This window comes from Amphimedon queenslandica, unplaced genomic scaffold (assembly GCF_000090795.2).
Source record: "Amphimedon queenslandica unplaced genomic scaffold, v1.1 AMPQUscaffold_13278, whole genome shotgun sequence".
Taxonomy (NCBI): domain Eukaryota; kingdom Metazoa; phylum Porifera; class Demospongiae; order Haplosclerida; family Niphatidae; genus Amphimedon; species Amphimedon queenslandica.
The window spans coordinates 74980-96132 of NW_003546486.1; the positions used below are offsets into that span (position 1 = coordinate 74980).

General features: G+C 35.3%; 5 protein-coding genes across 7 annotated transcripts in view; 3 read left to right on the plus strand and 2 right to left on the minus strand.

The window, feature by feature from the left end:
* LOC100634155 (short-chain collagen C4-like) overlaps positions 1-1062 on the plus strand; it is a 1471-nt gene extending 409 nt beyond the window's left edge. Inside the window, exons 4-5 of the mRNA XM_019999300.1 lie at positions 108-152; positions 204-1062. Of these exons, the coding sequence (XP_019854859.1) occupies positions 108-152; positions 204-823 (665 nt within the window). The 3' untranslated portion in view covers positions 824-1062. The remainder of the gene's footprint in view (positions 1-107; positions 153-203) is intronic.
* LOC100634027 (deoxycytidine kinase-like) overlaps positions 1-2351 on the minus strand; it is a 12191-nt gene extending 9840 nt beyond the window's left edge. The window contains exons 1-2 of the mRNA XM_003388213.3: positions 2000-2351; positions 1874-1938 (exon numbers count right to left, since the gene is read on the minus strand). The gene's annotated coding sequence lies outside the window, so the exon portion shown is untranslated. The remainder of the gene's footprint in view (positions 1-1873; positions 1939-1999) is intronic.
* Positions 2352-3843: 1492 nt separating this feature from the next.
* On the plus strand, positions 3844-11434 carry LOC109583822 (uncharacterized). Of its 3 annotated transcripts, none has more exons than XM_019999301.1 (10): positions 8060-8332; positions 8467-8691; positions 9158-9347; positions 9395-9461; positions 9555-9672; positions 9764-10006; positions 10240-10418; positions 10541-10789; positions 10881-11121; positions 11175-11434. In XM_019999301.1, exons 7-10 carry the CDS (start codon positions 10317-10319, stop codon positions 11294-11296), a joined length of 714 nt encoding a protein of 237 aa, XP_019854860.1. In that variant the 5' UTR covers positions 8060-8332; positions 8467-8691; positions 9158-9347; positions 9395-9461; positions 9555-9672; positions 9764-10006; positions 10240-10316; the 3' UTR covers positions 11297-11434. The 3 variants fall into 3 exon arrangements, with proteins under 3 accessions (XP_019854862.1, XP_019854860.1, XP_019854861.1); XM_019999302.1 differs by having other exon boundaries at positions 9555-9610; XM_019999303.1 differs by lacking the exons at positions 8060-8332; positions 8467-8691; positions 9158-9347; ... (1 more) ...; positions 9555-9672; positions 9764-10006 and adding an exon at positions 3844-3931.
* LOC100634281 (uncharacterized) lies at positions 6626-7946 on the plus strand. The gene is made up of 5 exons (XM_003388215.2): positions 6626-6761; positions 6811-6843; positions 6900-6935; positions 6991-7026; positions 7078-7946. Exons 1-5 carry the CDS (start codon positions 6695-6697, stop codon positions 7689-7691), a joined length of 786 nt encoding a protein of 261 aa, XP_003388263.1. The 5' UTR covers positions 6626-6694; the 3' UTR covers positions 7692-7946.
* A 1848-nt stretch (positions 11435-13282) lies between the features above and the next one.
* LOC100634403 (lysine-specific demethylase 8-like) lies at positions 13283-17385 on the minus strand. The gene is made up of 11 exons (XM_003388216.3): positions 17348-17385; positions 17003-17248; positions 16496-16592; positions 16014-16138; positions 15703-15867; positions 14752-14854; positions 14451-14503; positions 14225-14314; positions 13827-13899; positions 13730-13774; positions 13283-13681 (listed from the first exon to the last, which is right to left on the minus strand). Coding segments are annotated over exons 1-11 (1332 nt in total). The 5' UTR covers positions 17350-17385; the 3' UTR covers positions 13283-13348.
* Between the last annotated feature and the right edge of the window lie 3768 nt (positions 17386-21153).

Consider the following 21153-nt stretch of genomic DNA (forward strand, 5'->3'; position numbering starts at 1 on the left):
TGTTCCATTTATACAGGTAAATTTCAAGAAACTGATGATGATATTAATTCAGGTACAACAAACATTAAAGATTATGCTATAATCTTTATAATTAAAATTTAATACAGAATTGGCAGTTGATACAGAACTGACAGAAGCAACAGATGATAAAGGTATAGCCTATGCAGTATAACATAGTATTGAGGAATGATTGCATTGTATAGCTGAACAGCAGCACATTGGCCTCAAGCTTGGTAATAAAGGTATTGTCATAACACTCACACCAGATTACAAAAGCAGAAGTGGAGTTGTTTACACTCGTTGGGGAAAGACAACTTGCAGGAATGGAGTAGAGCTGGTCTATGCTGGATATGCTGGAGGTAGTGACCATAGTGAGCATGGAGGAGGAGCAAACCTATTGTGTATGCCAACGACTGGTATAGGACATCTCAGCACTCAAAACCCTGGACACTATTCTTATATTTATGGATCGGAGTACGAATCACAAAATAGGATCTGGGGTAACCACAACTGGAATGTCCCTTGTGCTGTGTGCTATGTTCCTGACAAATCCACTAAGCTGCAGTTGCCTGGTAGGACCACCTGTCCAGACTCATGGACCCAAGAATACAAAGGCTACTTGATGGCAGACCATCGTGGTCACCGTAGAAATGCAGTCTTTGAATGCATCGATGAAGCTGGAGAGAGGATTCCTGGCTCCAATAGCAATAAAAATGGTGCACTGTTGTACTTTGTGACGCCAAGGTGTGATAGGGGAATGCCTTGTGATCCAAGGTGTTATAATGCCAATATTGCTATAACCTGCTCCATCTGCACTCGCTAAGAGTTTCAACTATGGACTGTGGAAATTGAACATCGGACAATGAATTTAGGACTTTTTAAATGTGCTGTGATTAATTTTGTTGTAGTTAGTTTTTGTTTTTAGAAAAAAGTTTAGTAGCTCATTTAAAATAATTAAAATAAATTATATAGTAGCATGTATCAGTGTTTTTTGAGGTTGTTTTTTTCTATAACTTTTTATGAAACAAGTTCAGGTGCAACTGATATGCATCTGTGACAAAATGGAATACATTCACATGCAAAAGTTAATATACTGCATAAAAGAAGCAATCATGGCCACAGCGTGATAACAAAAAAATTAATGATAACAATTAATGATATAGATCTAAACATACTTTATCCATGCACTCTGCTGCTCTATAAGCAATTTAACACTTCATACATGAAATCAGTACTGTTAATAATAGCTAGCTACATTCTAATCAGCTTATTTATTATTTTTAGGGCAATAATTTCCAGTTAATAGTTGTAACTAATCAAAGCATTAGAGTCAATCGTTAATGGTACTTATGGAGCTGCTGATTCATCTTAATTTCTTTCCATTTGGTACTACTGTTATGGATGCACTCAGCATCATACCAGCTAGGGACATATATATTTTCACTGAATGATAAACCACCAGGTATGACTATAGTACATGTATCAACTGTTCCATATAACTAGTATATCTTTTAGATCCTTGCACTGAGTCTGCAATGTCGACTGCTCTGCTGTATGTAAAGCTCAATTTCTCAGAATGACATGTGAGGCTTTGAGGATTAATGGTGAAGACCTACCAGCTTCATCTCAAAACTAATAAAATTGAATTTGTTGTGTTTTGTTATCATACATCACCAGTGGTGGCTATTCAGTAATAGTGTCAGTATTGTTTTTCATTGATAAAGTCAATTTTGTTTTAACAGTAGATAACTAGTTATTTTGTTAACATATTGAATTGTAAAATGATTAGAAATACTTTAGGTGTACATGATGAAGCAGACTTAAAGAATGACTGACAATTCCAGACTACTTAGTGACAATTAAGAAATCATACCATTATCTATCATCATGTTACAAGCAGTATCGTATACAGATTCTACTGTTGTAATGTGATCCCAGCTGCCAAAAATAATAGATATTAGAGTTAAACTCTATAGTCTCTAATCTGTTAACACATTACCTTGTTGTACAGATTCTCATAAAACGCTGTATAAAGGACTATCTCAGCAATCATGTAATTTGTTTTATCAGTATTACAAAGCCTATGTTATCAGGGCCGTAGCCAGGAACTTAAAATAGGGGGTTCGGAAATTGCTGCGCGCGCAGCGCGCAGCGAAAATTTTGAGTAAAATAGGCGTGGTTGGTAGGCGTGGTATTAATTTACGCATCTCAGCCATGTGCTGACTCAGCTAAAATGGCTTATCTGTGCTTCTCGCTGTTGCCAAAATGTTAATCCTTCTTTTGCAGTGCTGTTCTTCATGACAGGAGCTAATCTAAAACTTTTTTGCAGCTACAATAGGGGGTTCGTCCGAACCCCCCGAACCCCCCCTGGCTACGGGCCTGGTTATACAATAAGGATAACATAGGCGGCTGCAGGATTTCACTGCAAGTAGGGCAAAGGTGTGGCTGAAAGTGGGAGTGGTCAAAAAGTAGGTCAAGAGCTACCCTGCCATTCTTGTGTTCAAAAGGAGAAAATTCAGTACCTAAAAGACCTCTATCAATGATAGAGTATCAGTAGCTAGGTGATTTAGCTGTTGAATGAGTCCTAGCTGATAATAATGAAGCTGCTATTGAGATGGAGTCAGTTATTCTAGCTGCAGCCTGTTTACTGTAGATTATGCCTTCCTGAAGTGGCCATAGGTATGGACCTATGAAGTGGTTGACTGGCTTCCTGTGATTATAAACCATGCAGTTAGCAGCTTATTCTCCATTAATTATCACTTTGTTGAGCAAAATAATATAGTTTTTGTCATTAAAATAGCTATATTCCATGTAATAACTACTAAATAATTATTAATTAACTGCTAATTATGATGATGTCATCTTCCGGTAAGAAATTCTAGTAGGGCATTGCCCTCATTGCCTGCCCCTGCAGCCGCCTATGAAGGATAATAATACCTGACTCCATACATTGAGAATAGTATAAACAATCATGTAATCATATGGTACTACAGTATCTAAAGTGATTAATGCAAGCACTGTAACCACTTGGTCTACATGCAGTACATTATCCCATTCACTGGTATATACTTGACAAATGTATTATAAGCTAAACACATTAATGAACTTCAGTTACCTGTAGATCTAAATAACTGATGCAGTTAGTATAATGTATACCTGGAGATATAGTGCATATTCAGTACCAAAAAGGTCTGAGATGGATTTTAACTGTGGGTCTTAATCTGTGTTGATTTGTTTTCTTTTCCCCCTGGCCTCCAGGACTGAGATAATTTATTTATGAAACATCTTTTAGACAACAGTCATTATAAAAGAGGTATGTTTACAGGTATATTACACCTTCGACTCAATTGCTGCAGTCTTTGAAAGGATTGGTAAAGAATGTAAGCATCTCCACTCGACAATTAAAGAGTCATACCACTACCTATCATCAGGTTACAAGCATGTATGGAGTGGTAACACTGTGGTGGCTCCAATTAGTGAACATACATACAGTATTGTAACTGGAGCTATGGGGAGTCTACACATCAAAGGCCCTTCACTGGTTTCTGAATAATAATTACATACTTTGTGGCTTCAAAGATGATAGACAGTAGGCGCTGAATTCATTGTAACAGAAAAACAACAACAGTGTCAATATCAGTATCAGTATCAGTATCAGTATGGGATCAGTATCAGTATCAGTATGGGATCAGTACTCCTAACAGATATCATACTAGTCTCGTGCAGCCAGACCAGGTACGGAGGGCGTGGTCTGGCTACGCAAGACTATAGTCTTGTGTAGCCACTACTTCTACCTTACTAGTATAGTATTATTATTATACTAGTAAGATAGATAGTAGTCTTGTGTAGCTAGACGCTTCCCCTTTTGCCAACATCAAAAGAGTCTGGCTACGCAAGACTAATATGATAGTGTATGGTACTATCTTTACAGGTTATACAAATGGTCTTTCCCTTATAGCAACCTGTACCCATACGGTACATCATGGGAATACAATGAGCACTAGATATTCACTTATAGTCACTCTCCAGTATCAATACAGCCTCCAATTAATATATTAACTAATAACAAATCTCGTCCAGCTAGACTTAGGGCAACATAATATGATAAGGAGTTAGTATACAAATGCACACACGCACACAATATTAGTGCTTTATTTTGTAATGTAGTGTAATTGTACACTAACCATTATCTGTTCATATCATTAGTCATTAACACAGTTCATTTAGATCGTTTCTTACCGGTATTTACTTATAATATCTATAGGTTAGATACAGTGGATATACCTGCAATTGATTGTAGTGATTACATGCATCAATCTCAATTTTCTCTACCTGATTTCTGATGATTTTTCCAATAATAAAGCATATGGCAGGACTACTGATGATCCAGAGAGCAATGCCAATCAGATTAATGAAGCATTTCCTACAGTATATCTCCTCCTACACAATTAATAATAGTAACACTTAGAGCATTGCCAAACTTTAGAGCAAATAGAAGCAGTACATTTGGTTACTAGGCATATTGCTCATGTTATACATCTTTTACTGGAATAGAGTCATCTATTAATGGTATTGCTGCACTACTTGATTCTTCCGTTATTTCAATTTGGACAGTTTGGTATCTATAATACTGCTGTTATGGATGCTCCCAGTATGGTGTTCAGTATCTTTGGAGCAGATACACAATACAAGCTAATAAATGCAATGAGGCTCCTAGAGCAATAGTGGATGCTGTCTTAAAGAATGTACTCTAAGTCTAGAACAAAACTATGACAACTTCTTGGCAAGATAGGGATGTTCTAAGGTTTTTATGGGTCTCCAGCTTAGAGGACCCATCAGATATAGCAGTTTTTCGTTTTACCAGAGTTATATTTGGTGTCAACTGTAGTCCTTTTTTCTAAATGCCACGGTGCATACTCATTTGGAAAAGTTTGTGGACGAGTACACTGAGATAGTTGGCAGGGGCCTCAACCATTATTTTTTAAGAAGACAGCATCAATGTGATTACTGGACGGAGCCATAGATAAATAATTTTGATTTTTGATAAACTCTCTATACTGTTACAAAAAATAGTGCTGTTATTGCTGTAATGAATTGATACAGAATGTTCTTCTTAGCACGTGGGCATAAAAATTAATTGAGACAGGAAGTTATCAGTCACATTCATGGTAGCTTCTGTAGTGTGATTGTATGACTGAATTAGGAGGATCACGAATATTCTTGACCAAATAATAAAAGAAGAAGAGAAAGAGTTAGAAAGGAAAGAGGAAATGAAAGAAGAATGGGAATGTTTTAGAAAGAGTGAGAAAAGAGAAGTTACAGCAAATGATAACAAACAAAATAGCAACATACACTCACACTACTAAAATAGTTTGATAAAATGTTTTCTGAACAATAGAGATGAACGACGAACGATGAACGAATGATGAACGAACGAGATGAATGAACGGTAGCTACTCAGCTTCTTCTTGTGATCTGTGTGTAAATGTTTCTAACCATGTGTAACTATGTGGTTACAAGTCATGAATATTGAATGTGTTAATTAATCCAGGATATATTGAATGCATGAATATATTGACCACCACACTTCATTTACTGAGATGAATAACTAAAAATGATATCTACAAGTTCTAAATATAATGGACTCTTGGTACAAGCAGTCTATATAATGATTAATTAATCATTTATATTGCCACCGTTGGTGTTATTTAAACTGTTTTCATTTAAACACATACCTAATCGTAAAAATGTATCAATTTGGGAAGTGGACATTCAGCCTAAAAAGGCTGGGTTCTCAATGCACTTCCGTCATGACCGGAAGTACTATATCAACAAATAGGAGCATGGGTCAATGCATCAGATTAGAAAAACTCCTTTTTTAACTCATTGACACATGCTCCATTTGTTTATATACATGTATCTAGCACTTCCAGTTGTGACGCTAGCGCATAAAAGTAATGTGTCATATTATTGAGAACCCCACCTCAATGCACATTCAAGAAGACAACATTTTGCTGCATGACATAACAATGGATAATTTTATAGCATGTCTACCACAGTCATTATTCTATATCCTGTGAACAATAAATCCCACAATTGATAACATTCCTGTTTGATGATCATGCTTGTGATCATTGTAAGTTTGGCCTATTGTAATTTGTTATGACTTAAGTGATACTGCTATTATATCATTTGCTTAATTAGGCTTTTCGCCCATATAGATAATCATTTTATGTAATCACACACATCTTAATGAGCCTAAGACGAATTTGAATTCAATAGTATTTTTCCCAAGTAGCAGTGTATGCCAAGCAATACAATCTAGTAAATATTTTAAAACTTAGCAGAACATCGGCTCTAAGACTTGTGACTCCCACTCTGAATGGACATGGTCAATTAGTAAAATATTTGAAATTAATAGCAGCATAGGCTACTCATGCATTAAAATCAGATTATAAAGGAAGAAGGAAATAGCACCGAACTAAGCATCTGAGATAGAGACAAGTTTAATGTGTTAATATGCCATTTCACTAGTATAAAAGTGTACTCTTTACAATTGCATGCCATACAAGCACTCCCACTTATTCAGTGATGGTCTATATAAAGAGGAGAGTAGAGTCGGCTTAAGCATAAACAACTAAAGGAAGCAGTCTTAGATTATTTAGGTCTATACCAGCACTGCTATTAGTTGAAAATGAAGAGGATCTTGCTTCTTGCTTTCCTTGCACTTTGGATTAGCAGCAGCTATTGTACTCGAACTGGTATGATATAATTATGTTAACATGTTCCTTCAATAATTCATTTTTAAAGATGATGAGGATACAGACGATGTTGCTGAAAATAGTAAGAACATTTTAGTAATTGCTTGACTTATCATCTACAATGTTCCATTTATACAGGTAAATTTCAAGAAACTGATGATGATATTAACTCAGGTACAACAAACATTAAAAATTATGCTATAATCTTCATAATTAAAATTTAATACAGAATTGGCAGTTGACACAGAAGCAACAGATGATAAAGGTATAGCCTATGCAGTATAACATAGTATTGTGGAATGATTGCATTGTATAGCTGAACAGCAGCACATTGGCCTCAAGCTTGGTAATAAAGGTATTGTCATAACACTCACACCAGATTACAAAAGTGGAGGTGGAATTGTTTACACTCGTTGGGGAAAGACAACTTGCAGGAATGGAGTAGAGCTGGTCTATGCTGGATATGCTGGAGGTAGTGATTACACTGAATATGGAGGAGGAGCAAACCTATTGTGTATGCCAACGACTGGTGTAGGACATCTCAGCACTCAAAACCCAGGACACCATTCTTATGTTTATGGATCAGAGTATCAATCGCATAACAAGATCTGGAGTAACCACGATTGGAATGTCCCTTGTGCTGTGTGTTATGTTCCTGACAAATCCACTAAACTGCAGTTGCCTGGTAGGACCACCTGTCCAGACTCATGGACCCAAGAATACAAAGGTTACTTGATGGCAGACCAACGTGGTCACCGTAGAAATGCAGTCTTTGAATGCATCGATGAAGCTGGAGAAAGGATTTCTGGCACCAATCGTGATACAAATGGTGCACTGCTGTATTTTGTGATGCCAAGGTGTGATAGGGGAATCCCTTGTGGTCCCTATAATCGTAATATTGCTATTACCTGCTCCATCTGCACTCGCTAAGAGTTTCAACTATGGACTGTGGAAATTGGACATTGGACAATAAATTTAGGACTTTTAAAATGTGTTGTGATTAATTCTGTTGTAGTTAGTTTTAGTTTTTTTAGAAAAATGTAGTAGCTCATTGAAAATAGTTAACTTTAAAATAAGTTAGTCTATATATGTGTCAGCATTTTTCTTGCTTACTTTGAGCGGGTTAATTGTTTTTTTAAATAAAACAAGTTTCGGTGCAACTGATATGCATCTGTGACGAAATGATATATCTACATAAACACCCAAAATTTACTGCATAAAAGAGGCAGTCAGGCCACAGTATAATAACATACATGTATCCATACACTCTAAGCAGTTTCACACTTCATTAACTCTTTACTGGCTAATACTGCCGTGTGACAGTCGTGCGTGGGCGTTGCAATTGGCCAGCAACACCGAGCTGCTTTTTGAATCAGGAGAGCTTCTGTTGCAATGCCTAGTGATCCACAAGTCCTACTGGAATCCTGCCTTACAAAGCAATGATTATAGCTGTTAAGTCTTAGAGTTAATTTTTAACCCCATCCGTGAAAGAGTTAATTTGTTGTGATCCATCAGCAGCATCATAGAGACTTGTCTATAGCTCAAACCAAGACTACTCTTGCTCAAACCAAGTTAGTATATTAATTACTTCATACTGCATGAAATACTGTTAATAATAGCTAGCTACATACACTCTAATCACTTTGTGTACTAACACACATGAACACTGTCAAATTGAGTCAATATAATTGTATATATTACATAGAGATACATCAGTAAACCTTACTTATAAGTGTTGTGAACATGCATACAGTATTGTAACTGGGGCCATTCTACACGTCTCAAAGGCCTGGCATAACAATGGAGAATGTCATAGCATAATTGTCTACCACAGTCATCACTTACATCAGAGAGACAATATCCTGTGAATAATAAATCCTAGGATTAATACCATTCCTGTTTGATGACCATCAAATAGCTTGTGATCATCGTAAGTTTGGCCTATTGTAATTTTTTATGACTTAAGTGATACTGCTCAGTATTATATCATTTTCTTAATTAGATTTTTTACTCATGTAGATCATTATTATAATGTAATCACAACATCTTAATGAGCCTAAAAGTGGAATTTGAATTCCATAGTATTTTCCCAAGTATAAGCTTGTGTGTCCCAAGCAATACAATCTAGTAGATATTTTAAAAGTGAGCAGAACACCGGCTCCTGTGACAATCTAGTAAATATTTTTAAAGTGAGCAGAACACCGGCTCCTGTGACTCCAACTTTGGACAGACTTGGTTGATTAGTAATGTAATTAATAGCAGCATAGGCTACTCAAGCTTAAAATCAGATTATAAAGGAAGAAGGAAATAGCACCGAACTAAGCATCTGAGATAGAGACAACTGTGTTAATTAATATGCCATTACGCCAGTATACATGTATTTTACCTTCCTTCAGGACAAGGCTTGCAAAAGCAGCAATTAAGTAACTTAGTGGTGGATATATCAAAACAGCAAGTCTAATCTTAAGAAAATGAGAGCACCAAAGAAGACCTTCACATTTGATAGTGGGTTCCTAGAAATGATGGTGGTGATAAAATCAATTTGAATTTGCTCTATCTGGATTTGATGATCCAGCGTTGATAAAGGTAGCAATGGATGAAATTAATAAAATATTTCCTAATGCTTTCTGCAGTACATCGTCTCCTACACAATTAATAATAGCAACATAGATAGATTATGTGAAAACTAGCTCAAATCAAGTTAGTATATTAATTACTTAATACATGAAATACTTTTAATAATAGCTAGCTACACTCTAATCACTTATTATATACTATATAATACACATATAGGTATATTACAATTCTGAGTCTATTGTTGTCTTTGTGATAAAGGATTGGGGAAGAATGTAAACATACCAGTAATTAAGAAATCATACCATTATCTATCATCATGTTAAAGCAGTATATGGTAATACAGTATGTACTAACACACATATGTACCTGAACACAGTTGATATTACTAATGTCAGTATGTTGCATTATATAAACCTATCTTACAGTTAGGAATGATAAGGAGTGGTAACACTGTGGTGGCTCCAATTAGTGAACATGCATACAGTATTGTAACTGGAGCTATGGGGAGTCTACACTTCAAAGGCCCTTCAGTGGTTTCTGTATATTACATACTTTGTGGCTTCTATGATGATTATAAAAGTGGTAGACAGTAAGAGCTGAATTCATTGCAACAGAGAAACAACAACAGCCTCAGTATGGGAACAGGACTCCTAACAGCATTCATACTAGTAAGATACAATACCATCTGTCTGGAAATTTTTACTGTGATTTTAATTTTACTGCATTAGAATTTTGCAAAAATTAGATTACCCATATAACTACATGCCATATTCAATAATACATAACAGATAAATTTTAGTAAAAATTAAATCACAGCACAAATTTAAAACTCAAAAATTTTGTACCGCACTAATTTCCTGATATACGGTATATATGATAGTGTATGGTACTATCTTTACAGGTTATACTGAGTACATGTTATACAAATGGACTAACATTGAATGACTTGTACCCATATGGTACAGAACATGGGGAACCATGAGGACTGGAGCTAATTATCTCCCTGAAGCACCATTAGAGCCTCCAATTGATAATTTAGTTAGATTTGGTCCAACTGGACTTATGGCAACAAGATACAGAGTTATAGTAGCTACACACACACATTATTAGTGCTACTGCTTTAGTTTGTCATATAGTGCAATTGCAAACTAAACATATATATCATTTCTCAGTTTATAACAATTTACTTATACTATCTACAGGTTACATACATTGGGCCTCTGGAAATTAGAAATGATGGTAGTGATAGCATCAATTTGAATTTGCTTGTTGCTTTGAGTGATTTTTCCAATAATAAAGTGTATGGTAGGGCTACTGATGATTCAATCTTAATTAAAAGAGCAATGGATCAGATTAATGAAGCATTTCCTAATACTTTCTGCAGTACATCTCCTCCTACACAATTAATAATAGCAACTTGGATAGATTATATAAAAACTAGCTCTAACCAAGTTAGTATGATTATTAATTACTTAATACATGAAATACCATTGATAATAGTTAGCTACACTCTGACTCTAATCACTTTTTTATTGTTTTTAGGGCAGTAACTTCCAGGCAATTGTTGTAACTAATGGAAGCATTACATTTGGTATTGCTCTTTACGTTGAGGTGAGCATTACAACAGCTACTACTGGAATAGATTCAATCGTTAATGGTACTTATGGAGATGCTGATCCATCTTTCTTTCCATTTGGTACTGATATCATGGATGCTCCTAGCATGATGCTTAATAGCAACATACCAGGGACATATATATTTTCACTGAATGATAAACCACCAGGTATGACTATAGTACATGTATCAACTGTTCCATATAACTTGTATATCTTTTAGATCCTTGCACTGAACCTAGCCAGCCTGACTGCTCTGTTGTATACAAAGCTAAACTTCTCAAAATGGCATGTGAGACTTTGAAGATTAATGATGAAAATCTACCAGCTCCATGTCATAACTAATATAACATTCAATTTTATTGTGTTTTTGTTTAATAGTGTCTTACTTTAACAGTAGAAATAGCTAGTTATTTTGTTATCTGGTATGTAAAATGTCAGAAAAAACCTATTGAGTTGTAAAAATACTTTTAGTGTACACGATGAAGTGGTGTTTAAGAATGCAAGCATTGAGTGACAATTAAGAATCATACCATTACAGATTCTCATGAAACTGTTGTATAGAGGACTACGGCTCTTGTTATATAAAATAAGGATCATAGACAGTATAATGTACACGGACCCATACACTGAGAATATTACATATATATATATAAACTATCATGTAATCAAATGGTACTACAGTATCTATGTATGGTATGATAAATATGAAGTGAATAAAGCAAGCACTTTAACCACTTGGTCTACTAGCAGTACATTATACCATTCACTGGTATACTTGACAATTATATTATAATTTATAAGCCAAACATATTAAGGAACTGAATTCATTCTTTAGTTAGTTGTAAATCTAAATAACTGATGACTCGAAGATATAGGTTTGAGATGGATTTTAATCGTTGGGTCCTAATCTGCTTTGGTTATTCTCTTCTCCCCCTGGCCTCAGGAAGTGTTGGGCGTTGATGAAGAATGCAAACATTGCGGCAACTTCTAAAATTATTGACAATTAAAAATCATACCATTATCATTCATCATGTTACAAGTAGTAGACATAGCTGCTATTACTAATTTCAGTATGTATTATATAAAGCTGATAAACTTTAGGAATGATAAGGAGTGGTAACACTGTGGTCTCTGCAATTATTGAACGCACATAAAGTATTGTAACAGGAGCTATGGCAGGTCTATACCCTTCACTGGTTTCTGTATATTACATATACTTTGTGACTTCTATGATGATAGACAGTATAGGAGCTAAATTCATTGCAACAGAAACAACTACATGTATATGGGATCAGTACTCTTAACAGACATCATACTAGTAAGATATGATAGTAGTCTTGCATATAGCCAGACTCCCCTCCCCTACTGTTGTTGGGTCAACATAAAAAGGGGAGGCCAAAGTCTGGCTACGCGGGACTTATATGATAGTGTATGGTACTATCTTTACAGGTTATGCTGAGTGCATATTTTACCAATGGTTTAACATTGAATGACCTGTACCCATATGGTACAGAACATGGGGACACCATGAGCACTGAATCTAATCATTCTCCAGGATCAATACAGCCTCCAGATAATAATTTAATAATTAGAATTGGTCCAGCTGGACTTACAGCAACATTAATAGAGTTGGTACATAAATGTACATGCACACACACTCATCCACACATTATTGTTTATTAGTGCTTTATTGTGATTGTACACAGTACACTAATCATTATCTGTTTATTTTATTAGTATAACACAATTTATTGATCATTTCTCAGTTTAATGCCACATTATGTACTCTTGCATTTACTTATACTATCTATTGGTTGCACACAGTGGGTACCTGAAAATTATAATCTCAATTTGCTCTACTTGATTTCTGGTGATCTTTTCAATACTACATCTTTTACTGGAATAGAGTCTGGTATTGATGCATTGACCTGACTCTTCTATATTTCATTATGCTATGGATGCTCCCAATATGACGTCCAATAGCAACATACCAGGGACATATATATTTCTACTGAGTGTCTATGGAACAGACACTACACAAGGTAATGTATATGAGACTAGCTGATAGACCAATAGTGGATGATGTTCTTGAATGATGTACTTTAATATCTGAGGAGCATTCTTCAATAGCTGCACCCACACTTCTACTTCAATGCTGCAACTATACTTAATGCATCTGGTATTTTAAACTAGGCTTTATAGCACTATAGATTCTTGTACTTGTTCAGTTGGAGCAAGAGCCATTATGATCAACTCTTCATCAATAGTTTCGCTGGAGTTCACGTACAACTTATTCACCTTCAAAAGTTGTACAGGAGGCCAGATGCATTTGGTTTTATGAACAGCAACTACTATTATTTAAATTTAAAAAAAGCACGAGTTCAAAATTCAAAATTACAGTTCGTCTTGAGCATGAGAGTGCTGATGAGGATGACCATCTCCACCGCCTTCAACTTCATCATTAGGGAAACCCTCTTCATTAGGAGGATAATTGGAGTGAGGATAAGGAGGAAGGTTATCATGAGGGGGAGGGGCATCAAAAGGGGGCGGGGCATCAAAAGAAGGTGGGGCATCATTAGGGGGAGGTCGATTGATTCCATCTGCTTCTTCCATGAGTCGACTAACATATTGTAAAACGTCACGATAGTTGTCAATTTTAATCCGGTCACCACGGAAGTCAGACTCATGTAGCACGCCATTACAGCCGGGAATTAACTTATCAAATAGCTATAAATAGTAACACCTAAAAATAGAAGTGATGATGACAAAACTCACAGTTTTTACGTTGTCCAAAGACAGGGCGTCACCAGTTGGATTCCTCTGTAATTAAAATAATTATGGTTAAAGAGCTAAAACATTATGAATGCTTTACATTTTTTTGAGCTTCATATACATCTTCAACATGTATGGAACCATCCGGTCTCTTTAACTCTAAAAGAAAATGCCTATAAAACAATAAAGAACATGTACATATCAGAACTAGATGGTAGCAGCATTCTTTTCTCTCTTGGTCTCTATCATTCTGTGTTCCTCTTTCAATTTCTGTTCCTCCTAAAGGCGGGTTCTCAATATGATGCATTGCTTTTCATGCGCCAGCGTCATGACCAGAAGTGCTGTGTAAACCAATGGGAGTATGCGTCAATGCATCAGAATAGAAATGTTTTCTAATCTGACGCATTGACGCATGCTCCCATTGGTTTATACAGCACTTCCGGTCGTGACGGACGCACATGCGTCATATTGAGAACCCACTTTAACTCTATTTCTTACTTGACTTGCAGTTCGTGAGATATAGAGAATTGATTGATGGGAGCAAAGCCTGGTCTATGTTCCATACTTTGACAATCTTCCCTGTCAAACCTACAGAGAGCAAAGGAGAGGGAAATCAATAAAGAAAGATACAAAGAAATAAAAAGAGAGACAAAAGGTGAAAGAAGGTAAGGAGGAGAGGAGGTGTGCAAGGAAGAAACAATCGACAAAGATATTCAGTAATTACTCAAATTGTATCCACCAGACATTAACAGCCATATTCCTACCATATGAATCAACCTGCAATATAAATAATGACACGATTCATTCTCAGTTATACATTTTCCCTCATTCCAATCTATGCCCACTATCCATCTAATACAGTATCTCTCTTCTCACCCTCTCTCTCTCTCTCTCTCTCCCTCCTCCCTCCTTCCCTCCCCCTCCCTCCCCCGTCCCTCTCAGAACCCTCCCCCTTCCCTCTTTCTCTCACCCTTTCTCCCTCTCTCTCCATCTCTCTCTCTCTCATTGTCTGTCTCTTATCTTACATGGTGTATCCAGAGATAAGGAAGATAGAGACAGTCTCCTTCATTAACAACAGCTTTGTACCAAGGTATACTTGATATATTAGGATATTTGATCATATCAACACTATCAGATAATAATGGAAAGAGAGAAAGAAGAGGAAGGGACAGAGAGACAATTTTAAAAATTATAAAAATGGTGAATTCTCTCTTAGCCGTTTTTAATGAAATTTGATCAAAATAGAACATGGTATTTTGCCCAATTTTTGAGCAAATTAAAAAATTTGTAAAAAATCTAAATTTGCTCAGAATCAGTTCAAACTTTCTACACAATGATGAAATTTGGCCGAAGACTGTGTACATAGTACAGGGTCTACTCTTTTGCCCAATTTCAAGGAGAATTAAAAATTTGCAAAAAAATTCAATTTTAATTCAAATCAGCTCAAACTTTTTAAGTGGCCAAATTTTCGCAAATTTCGCGTTTCCTTGCTTCGTCGCAAAAATAAGAATCGTGAAATTCTGAATTTTCATTGCCATGTGGTGGAGTTTACAAGCTATTTGTGAAAATATTATTCCGTGAAATCTTACAAATGCAAAATTCGCGAAAATTTAGTGACGCAAAAATATCCCAGTATACGGTAAGTGTATCAATTATAAAAATAAAGAATTCAATTTTGATAAAATACTCTGTACTAAGGTTGTTGGCCAAATTTTGGAAAAATTTCAATTTTGAATGGAAGCAGGTCAACGTCTGGAAAACAGATGCCCTTGTGTAAATGGAAAGTTTATTCTTAGGTAAATAAATATTATCATAATATTATTATTACAATAAACAGAACAACAATTCTGCTGCAGGAAATTTTATACATTGCAGTAACTATTTCATAGTGCTTCAAAGCCTTTAATCAAAGTGATCATTATAAAGTGTTTTATTAGAATAATGAGGAGGTTAACTCAATAAAGTATTTCTCTTACGCGTCAACATCAATGTGATAGTATCCTAGGTTCTTGTGTTCTGGTCCGATGGCTTCAGAATAATGAGGCTCAAACATGACAAAAACTTTACGCCCGGAGACAACACAATGAAAGTTCTCCATACTATCAGTGTGAAGGACTGACTTAGTACCACCACTGCTGAACCTACAGAGAGAGAAGGTAAAGATAACAATAAATGAAACCAAAAAATTTTAAAATAATAAATTATGATAATTTGGAAATGACTATTAAGATAAAAATAAATAAAAAGAAAAGAAAGAGTGTGTGTATGTAAAGGTGCTCATACTTACCATACATTTATAAATGCAAGGTTCTCAGTGTAGCCACCACATATTAAGAAACTAGGAATAGACCATTCCTCCTGCATACTCAGAGGCATGTCACCAACCATGTATATATCACTGGTATTGTATCGCTATAAGAATAATATGCAAGAAAATATTTATTATGCATAAATAAAATACTATTATTGCCCAATAAATAAAAAAGCCCATTCTGCAAAATTTAATGATTTGTTTGCAAAAAATATTATCCTATCAGTCAAAATAAGCTCAAGAATATGCAAGTAATAATAAAAGACTTTTCTATAACCATTTTCAAAAAAAATCATGGACTAGATTGGAATTAAAGGTAAGGTACTTATTGAGGTACTTTAAAGGAATTTATTAAAAATCTCAATATAAGCAAAAATGCTAACTTCAAGTGAATATGCTTACACATTTCAGTTTCAAATACAAAACAATGATAAGTAGTAAGGTAGTGACATACGTACATCAAGGAATGCACTGAATTTAAATAATTCCCCAGTTGCTGTGCGATTCTCCTTCTTTCCATTTTCAGCTCCTATCTCCTCATGACCAAACCTCTCCCTATCAAGAAATGGAGAGAGGGAGGGAAGTAGTGAGAGATGGAGTGAGAGACAAAAGATAAAGTAAAGAACAAGAGGAGTGAAAGAAGAGAGAGAGAGGAGGAAAGGACAAATAGAAGAAAGGAAAGAAGGAAGAGATAGAAAAACCATTAAAGAACATGAACACAGGGTGGGACACTTCCAGTAATTGGGTAAAGACATCAATTTACTATTGTTTTTTTAATTATTTAGCAAAAGTATTCAGAATCATATGAGCTGTTTCTTAAAGAATTTTAAAAGCGCCTTTTAAAATTAAAGCAAAAATGATTGAACTACCCAACTACTAGAAATGCCCCGTACTGTATTAACATAAAGAAAGGAAGAAGTTTATAAGGTGTGGAAAGGAGGCAGAGAAAAAGTGAAGGGTCAAACCTCAAATAACTGTCATATCTCCAGTTAGCAAAAACCTCAGTCTCTTTCATTATCCCTCTAAATATAACTGGACTATTCCTGTATACATAATCATCATAAAATGTAATGGGGTCAGGGAATTTAGTGGTCTCTTCCACAAGGAGAGGAGGCATGTGTGAGCCCAATGGTTGCATGTGTCCTGGAGGATCATCACAAATAACACACAAGATACATACTGAGAGGAGGAGAGATGATGATAGGATAGACCTGGAGAGAATAAAAGATATTATATCACCAGTGATACATTAGGATAATTGAGACACTGAATGACTTAAAAGAAAAGAGGAGAGAGAGAGATAGACTTACATTTTAGACTGAGCCCCACCTACTTAGGATTAGCAAACCACCTCCCACATTCTTGTTTATGGGTGTGGCTGGTTAATTAACATTCTTCACAAACAATGTCTAAAGGTCAGTTTCTGTTTTCTACCTCCTCTTTCTCATCATGTTTTGTATTTTACAGGTATCTATCTACTGGGAGGGATAGGAGGACACTCAGCTCCTGTAGTAGGAGAATCAGTGTTCCTGTGGGGAGGGAATAGGCCTGACTTACCTCTTGTTCATGATTCTTCACAAAAGAGGAAATTGTTGTCCACCATTGATAGACTGGAGTTTAGGACTGGTCATTGGTCCTCTCACGTGACCAGAGGAACGTCACCTCCTCTAGGACCTATTACATACTTTTGTACTACCAGAAACAATGACATCTTCTATTTTGGCGGCTACTGTGGAGATGAAATGTGCTTTCACAATGATGTCAACTCATTTAACAGTCTAACATTTGAATGGAGTAATATAATACCAACCAGTGATGCTGTAATGAAGAGAGGGGCTGGTGGTATGGTGTGTATGGAGTCTATGGGTACAGAATACCTATTTATGATAGGAGGGACTGGCTCTACACCCACTACATACCAATCACAGTATCAGTATATTCAAATGATTAGTGGTCGTATTCGTACTAATGAACAGAATTTATTAAAATTATCAACAAGTAAGTATTTATTAATTAATAAATATATTAACAATCTATACTCTGCTTGTGATGGCATATTTTTCAATCATTATTTCTCTTACCATTTGCATATTAAGTAGGTGCATGTAAACATGAAGGAGTGAGCATGAACCATCATTGTATGAAGAGACAGTTGATTTGACTAACTAATTTTGAGTTACATCAGCTACATAAAAGTAAAAATACAAAATTAAAAATGAAGCCTTCAGGCATGGATGTATCCTACTCCACCTATTAATAATTTGTCCGCATGGTCTAATTAAATTTATTGATTAACATCCCTCACCAATGCTTTGTGTGGGTGAGGGACTAGGTAGTCTGGTTGTCTGTCATTCATTCATTCATTTAGTTTACTGAACTCTAATGATCATTTTACTCCATTTATGAATGACATTGTCAAATGTTGTCATATTGAGCCACAACTGACATGTACATGTATGATGTATCTGTACATCAAGTGAAACAAAAAATACATCTAATATACATCTATGTACTAGTACATGATTTTTGCAGTTGTCACGGCGTCTTCTCTAGGGATTCGGGGATGCCGTCCAGCCCATCTATATAGTTGCTTCCTTAGTAGTCAGCTCAGCTCAGGATTCACTAGTTAGCTCGCCAATGCAGGGCTCGCTATCAATTTCACAAAATATATATTTCAACAGAATCTCTTTCAAATAATATACCAGCTTTACTGGTTCAAACAACAATATCAAATAAAGATAGATAGTGCCACACTATCTCCCAACGACTCAATAACACTCAGACTACGCTCACACACTTCTACACACTGCCCACACACACACAAAATGGCTCACAAAAATTACTCTCTTATATACAAAATACATTCATGAATAATAATGAACTAATAATTAATAATAACTGACAATCAATAAGCACAATGAATATAAATCACACATAAATCCTCACAGCAGTGTCATACTTAATAATTCTAATTATACTATCTTTTTCTATTTAGGACAATGGATTATTCCAACTATTAGTGGTCAGTGTTGTCCTCCTACTGCTGACTTTGCTATTCAAAAGATTACTAATAATAAAGCTGTTATGTTTGGTGGAGCAGTGCCTAGGGATGATGGTTATGATATACTTGTTAATACAGTCTATATATGTCAATTGGAGTCCGATACTACAATAGTAAGTTATCTTATTACTGTATGGGATGTATTTATTGCATGGATCAATCATGTTTGGACATTAATACATGTACATACAGTTATAGCTTGTAATTTGAAAAATGTATTTAAATGAGTATTAAATGTAGATTTGGTTTAATAATTTATTTTAATGGAAACTGTACAATTATCACTAGTATTAACATAATTATTTTATAATTAAATGTACAAACTCTTAAGTATAATAAAACAGTGTACATGCATTAATTCATTTTATCTAGCACTGGGAGAGCATTAAGGGACCAGTAGTACCTGCTAGTGTACAGTGGCCTGTGGAAAGAGATTCTCATGCTATTACTAGTATCATCAGTGACTCACCAACACTAGTAATGATAGGTGGAGAGGATAATGATGGTCAACTAGTAAATGATAGTTGGTTACTGAATACTAGTCAGTACCAGTGGAGTAAGGTATGTGTATAATGTTATTAGTTTAGAGTGTACATGTGTGTGATACAGTGAATGTACAGTAGTTGTCATGTTAATGTATTGTATTGTATTAATACCTTAGAAATACTCACTGTGTGCATGTACAGTACATGTACCTAATGCATGTACATGTATATTCCCTTGAATATTTGTAACATATTGTAAATACTGTTTATATGAAATATTACCATACTTGATTATTATTGCAACAGATTGTTCTACCTGAATCTGTTACTGGTAGACGTTCTCATTCCTTATCATCAATAATGATGAGTCCAGACTGTGTGTGGTTGGTGGTAGTAGGTGGGAGAGGAATAGATGAATGGAAAGATTTAGGCAGAGGATACAAGGAAGCATTTTCTAAACGTATCACTGATCTTAATTTTACAATGTTATTAGAACTAGGTAAGAACTGAAGTTTTTTGTATTGTATGTACTGTATAGAGGGATTTACATCATTGCTGGTATTCCATAACATAACATGAGGGAATTATTGTTGTTATAATGAACTGCAATGATAGTTGACATAACCAAATTACCATGTTCTGTGTATAGTGCAGTGTATTGGTGGCCGGCACTTTATTTTAGCAATTGTCCCTTAAAATGTATTTTCTGGTTTGTAATTTGTCAATAAAACAACAATTAATGCATAACATTTATATAGTATTTTACCCTCTAATGCTACATGTATTGTGTTGTATTATTAGTAACAGCATTACATCATCTTTACAAGTACTTGTACATACATGAATTATTTCTCTTTCATGTTTGTATTAGTTTTAAGAGAAGGTGAATGGAGACTAAGTGAAGTACTAGATTCTACTGGTCTGACTACTGAGGCCTATCAAGACAAGTATCAGTTATTATTAAAGAACAGACAATGGTGGCAAGATCAGTTTATAGTATACCCTACAGAGAGAGAAGTCAAGCTACAAAATTATGTGGAATCGTTGCAGCAGGAGTTAAGAGTATGTGAGGGAAACAAGACCTCACTGCAGGAAGCACTCCTTGAGGCTAGTCAGCAAGGTATAGTCCTGTACTGTGTGTGTGTGTGTCAGTAGTTATTGAACCTATACCACTAGACAAGACAAGAGTAGAAGGAGTGAAAGAAACTAAACTATCTTCAACTAAAGAGGAAGTGTCTACTGGACCAACTGATGGTAAGTATATACACACACAGTAATAGTTAGAGACTTGTTTGATGTGTGTGTGTGTTTACTAGTTTATAAAGATAATGATGATCTTAAAGGAGAGGAGAAGGAGGAGGAGCAGACAACAGAAACTAAACAAACAAGCAGTGAAGGTATATCCTTATATGGTAATATGTTATTATAGATTTATTTTGTGTAGAAGAGATTGAGAAATTTGAAGCTAAGCTAACCTTGCTTACTGAAGAGAAATCACAATTACAGGACAAATTAGAAATATCAACTAGTGGTAAGACTATCAGTATATTGATACAAAACTTGTATTATT

Bases quoted from the DNA above. Each gene is read 5' to 3' on its own strand.
- LOC100634281 (XM_003388215.2), top strand. From the start codon at position 6,695: ATGAAGAGGATCTTGCTTCTTGCTTTCCTTGCACTTTGGATTAGCAGC. The intron at 6,844-6,899 runs GTAAGAACATTT...CCATTTATACAG, and splicing joins AGACGATGTTGCTGAAAATA to GTAAATTTCAAGAAACTGAT. The intron at 6,936-6,990 runs GTACAACAAACA...AATTTAATACAG, and splicing joins TGATGATGATATTAACTCAG to AATTGGCAGTTGACACAGAA.
- LOC109583822 (XM_019999303.1), top strand. From the start codon at position 10,317: ATGAGGACTGGAGCTAATTATCTCCCTGAAGCACCATTAGAGCCTCCA. The intron at 10,419-10,540 runs GTTATAGTAGCT...TACTATCTACAG, and splicing joins TTATGGCAACAAGATACAGA to GTTACATACATTGGGCCTCT. The intron at 11,122-11,174 runs GTATGACTATAG...TATATCTTTTAG, and splicing joins ACTGAATGATAAACCACCAG to ATCCTTGCACTGAACCTAGC.
- LOC100634403 (XM_003388216.3), bottom strand. The intron at 16,593-17,002 runs GTTTGACCCTTC...ATTTCTTGATAG, and splicing joins AGATATGACAGTTATTTGAG to GGAGAGGTTTGGTCATGAGG. The intron at 13,775-13,826 runs GTAAAGCATTCA...TTTTAATTACAG, and splicing joins TATATGAAGCTCAAAAAAAT to AGGAATCCAACTGGTGACGC.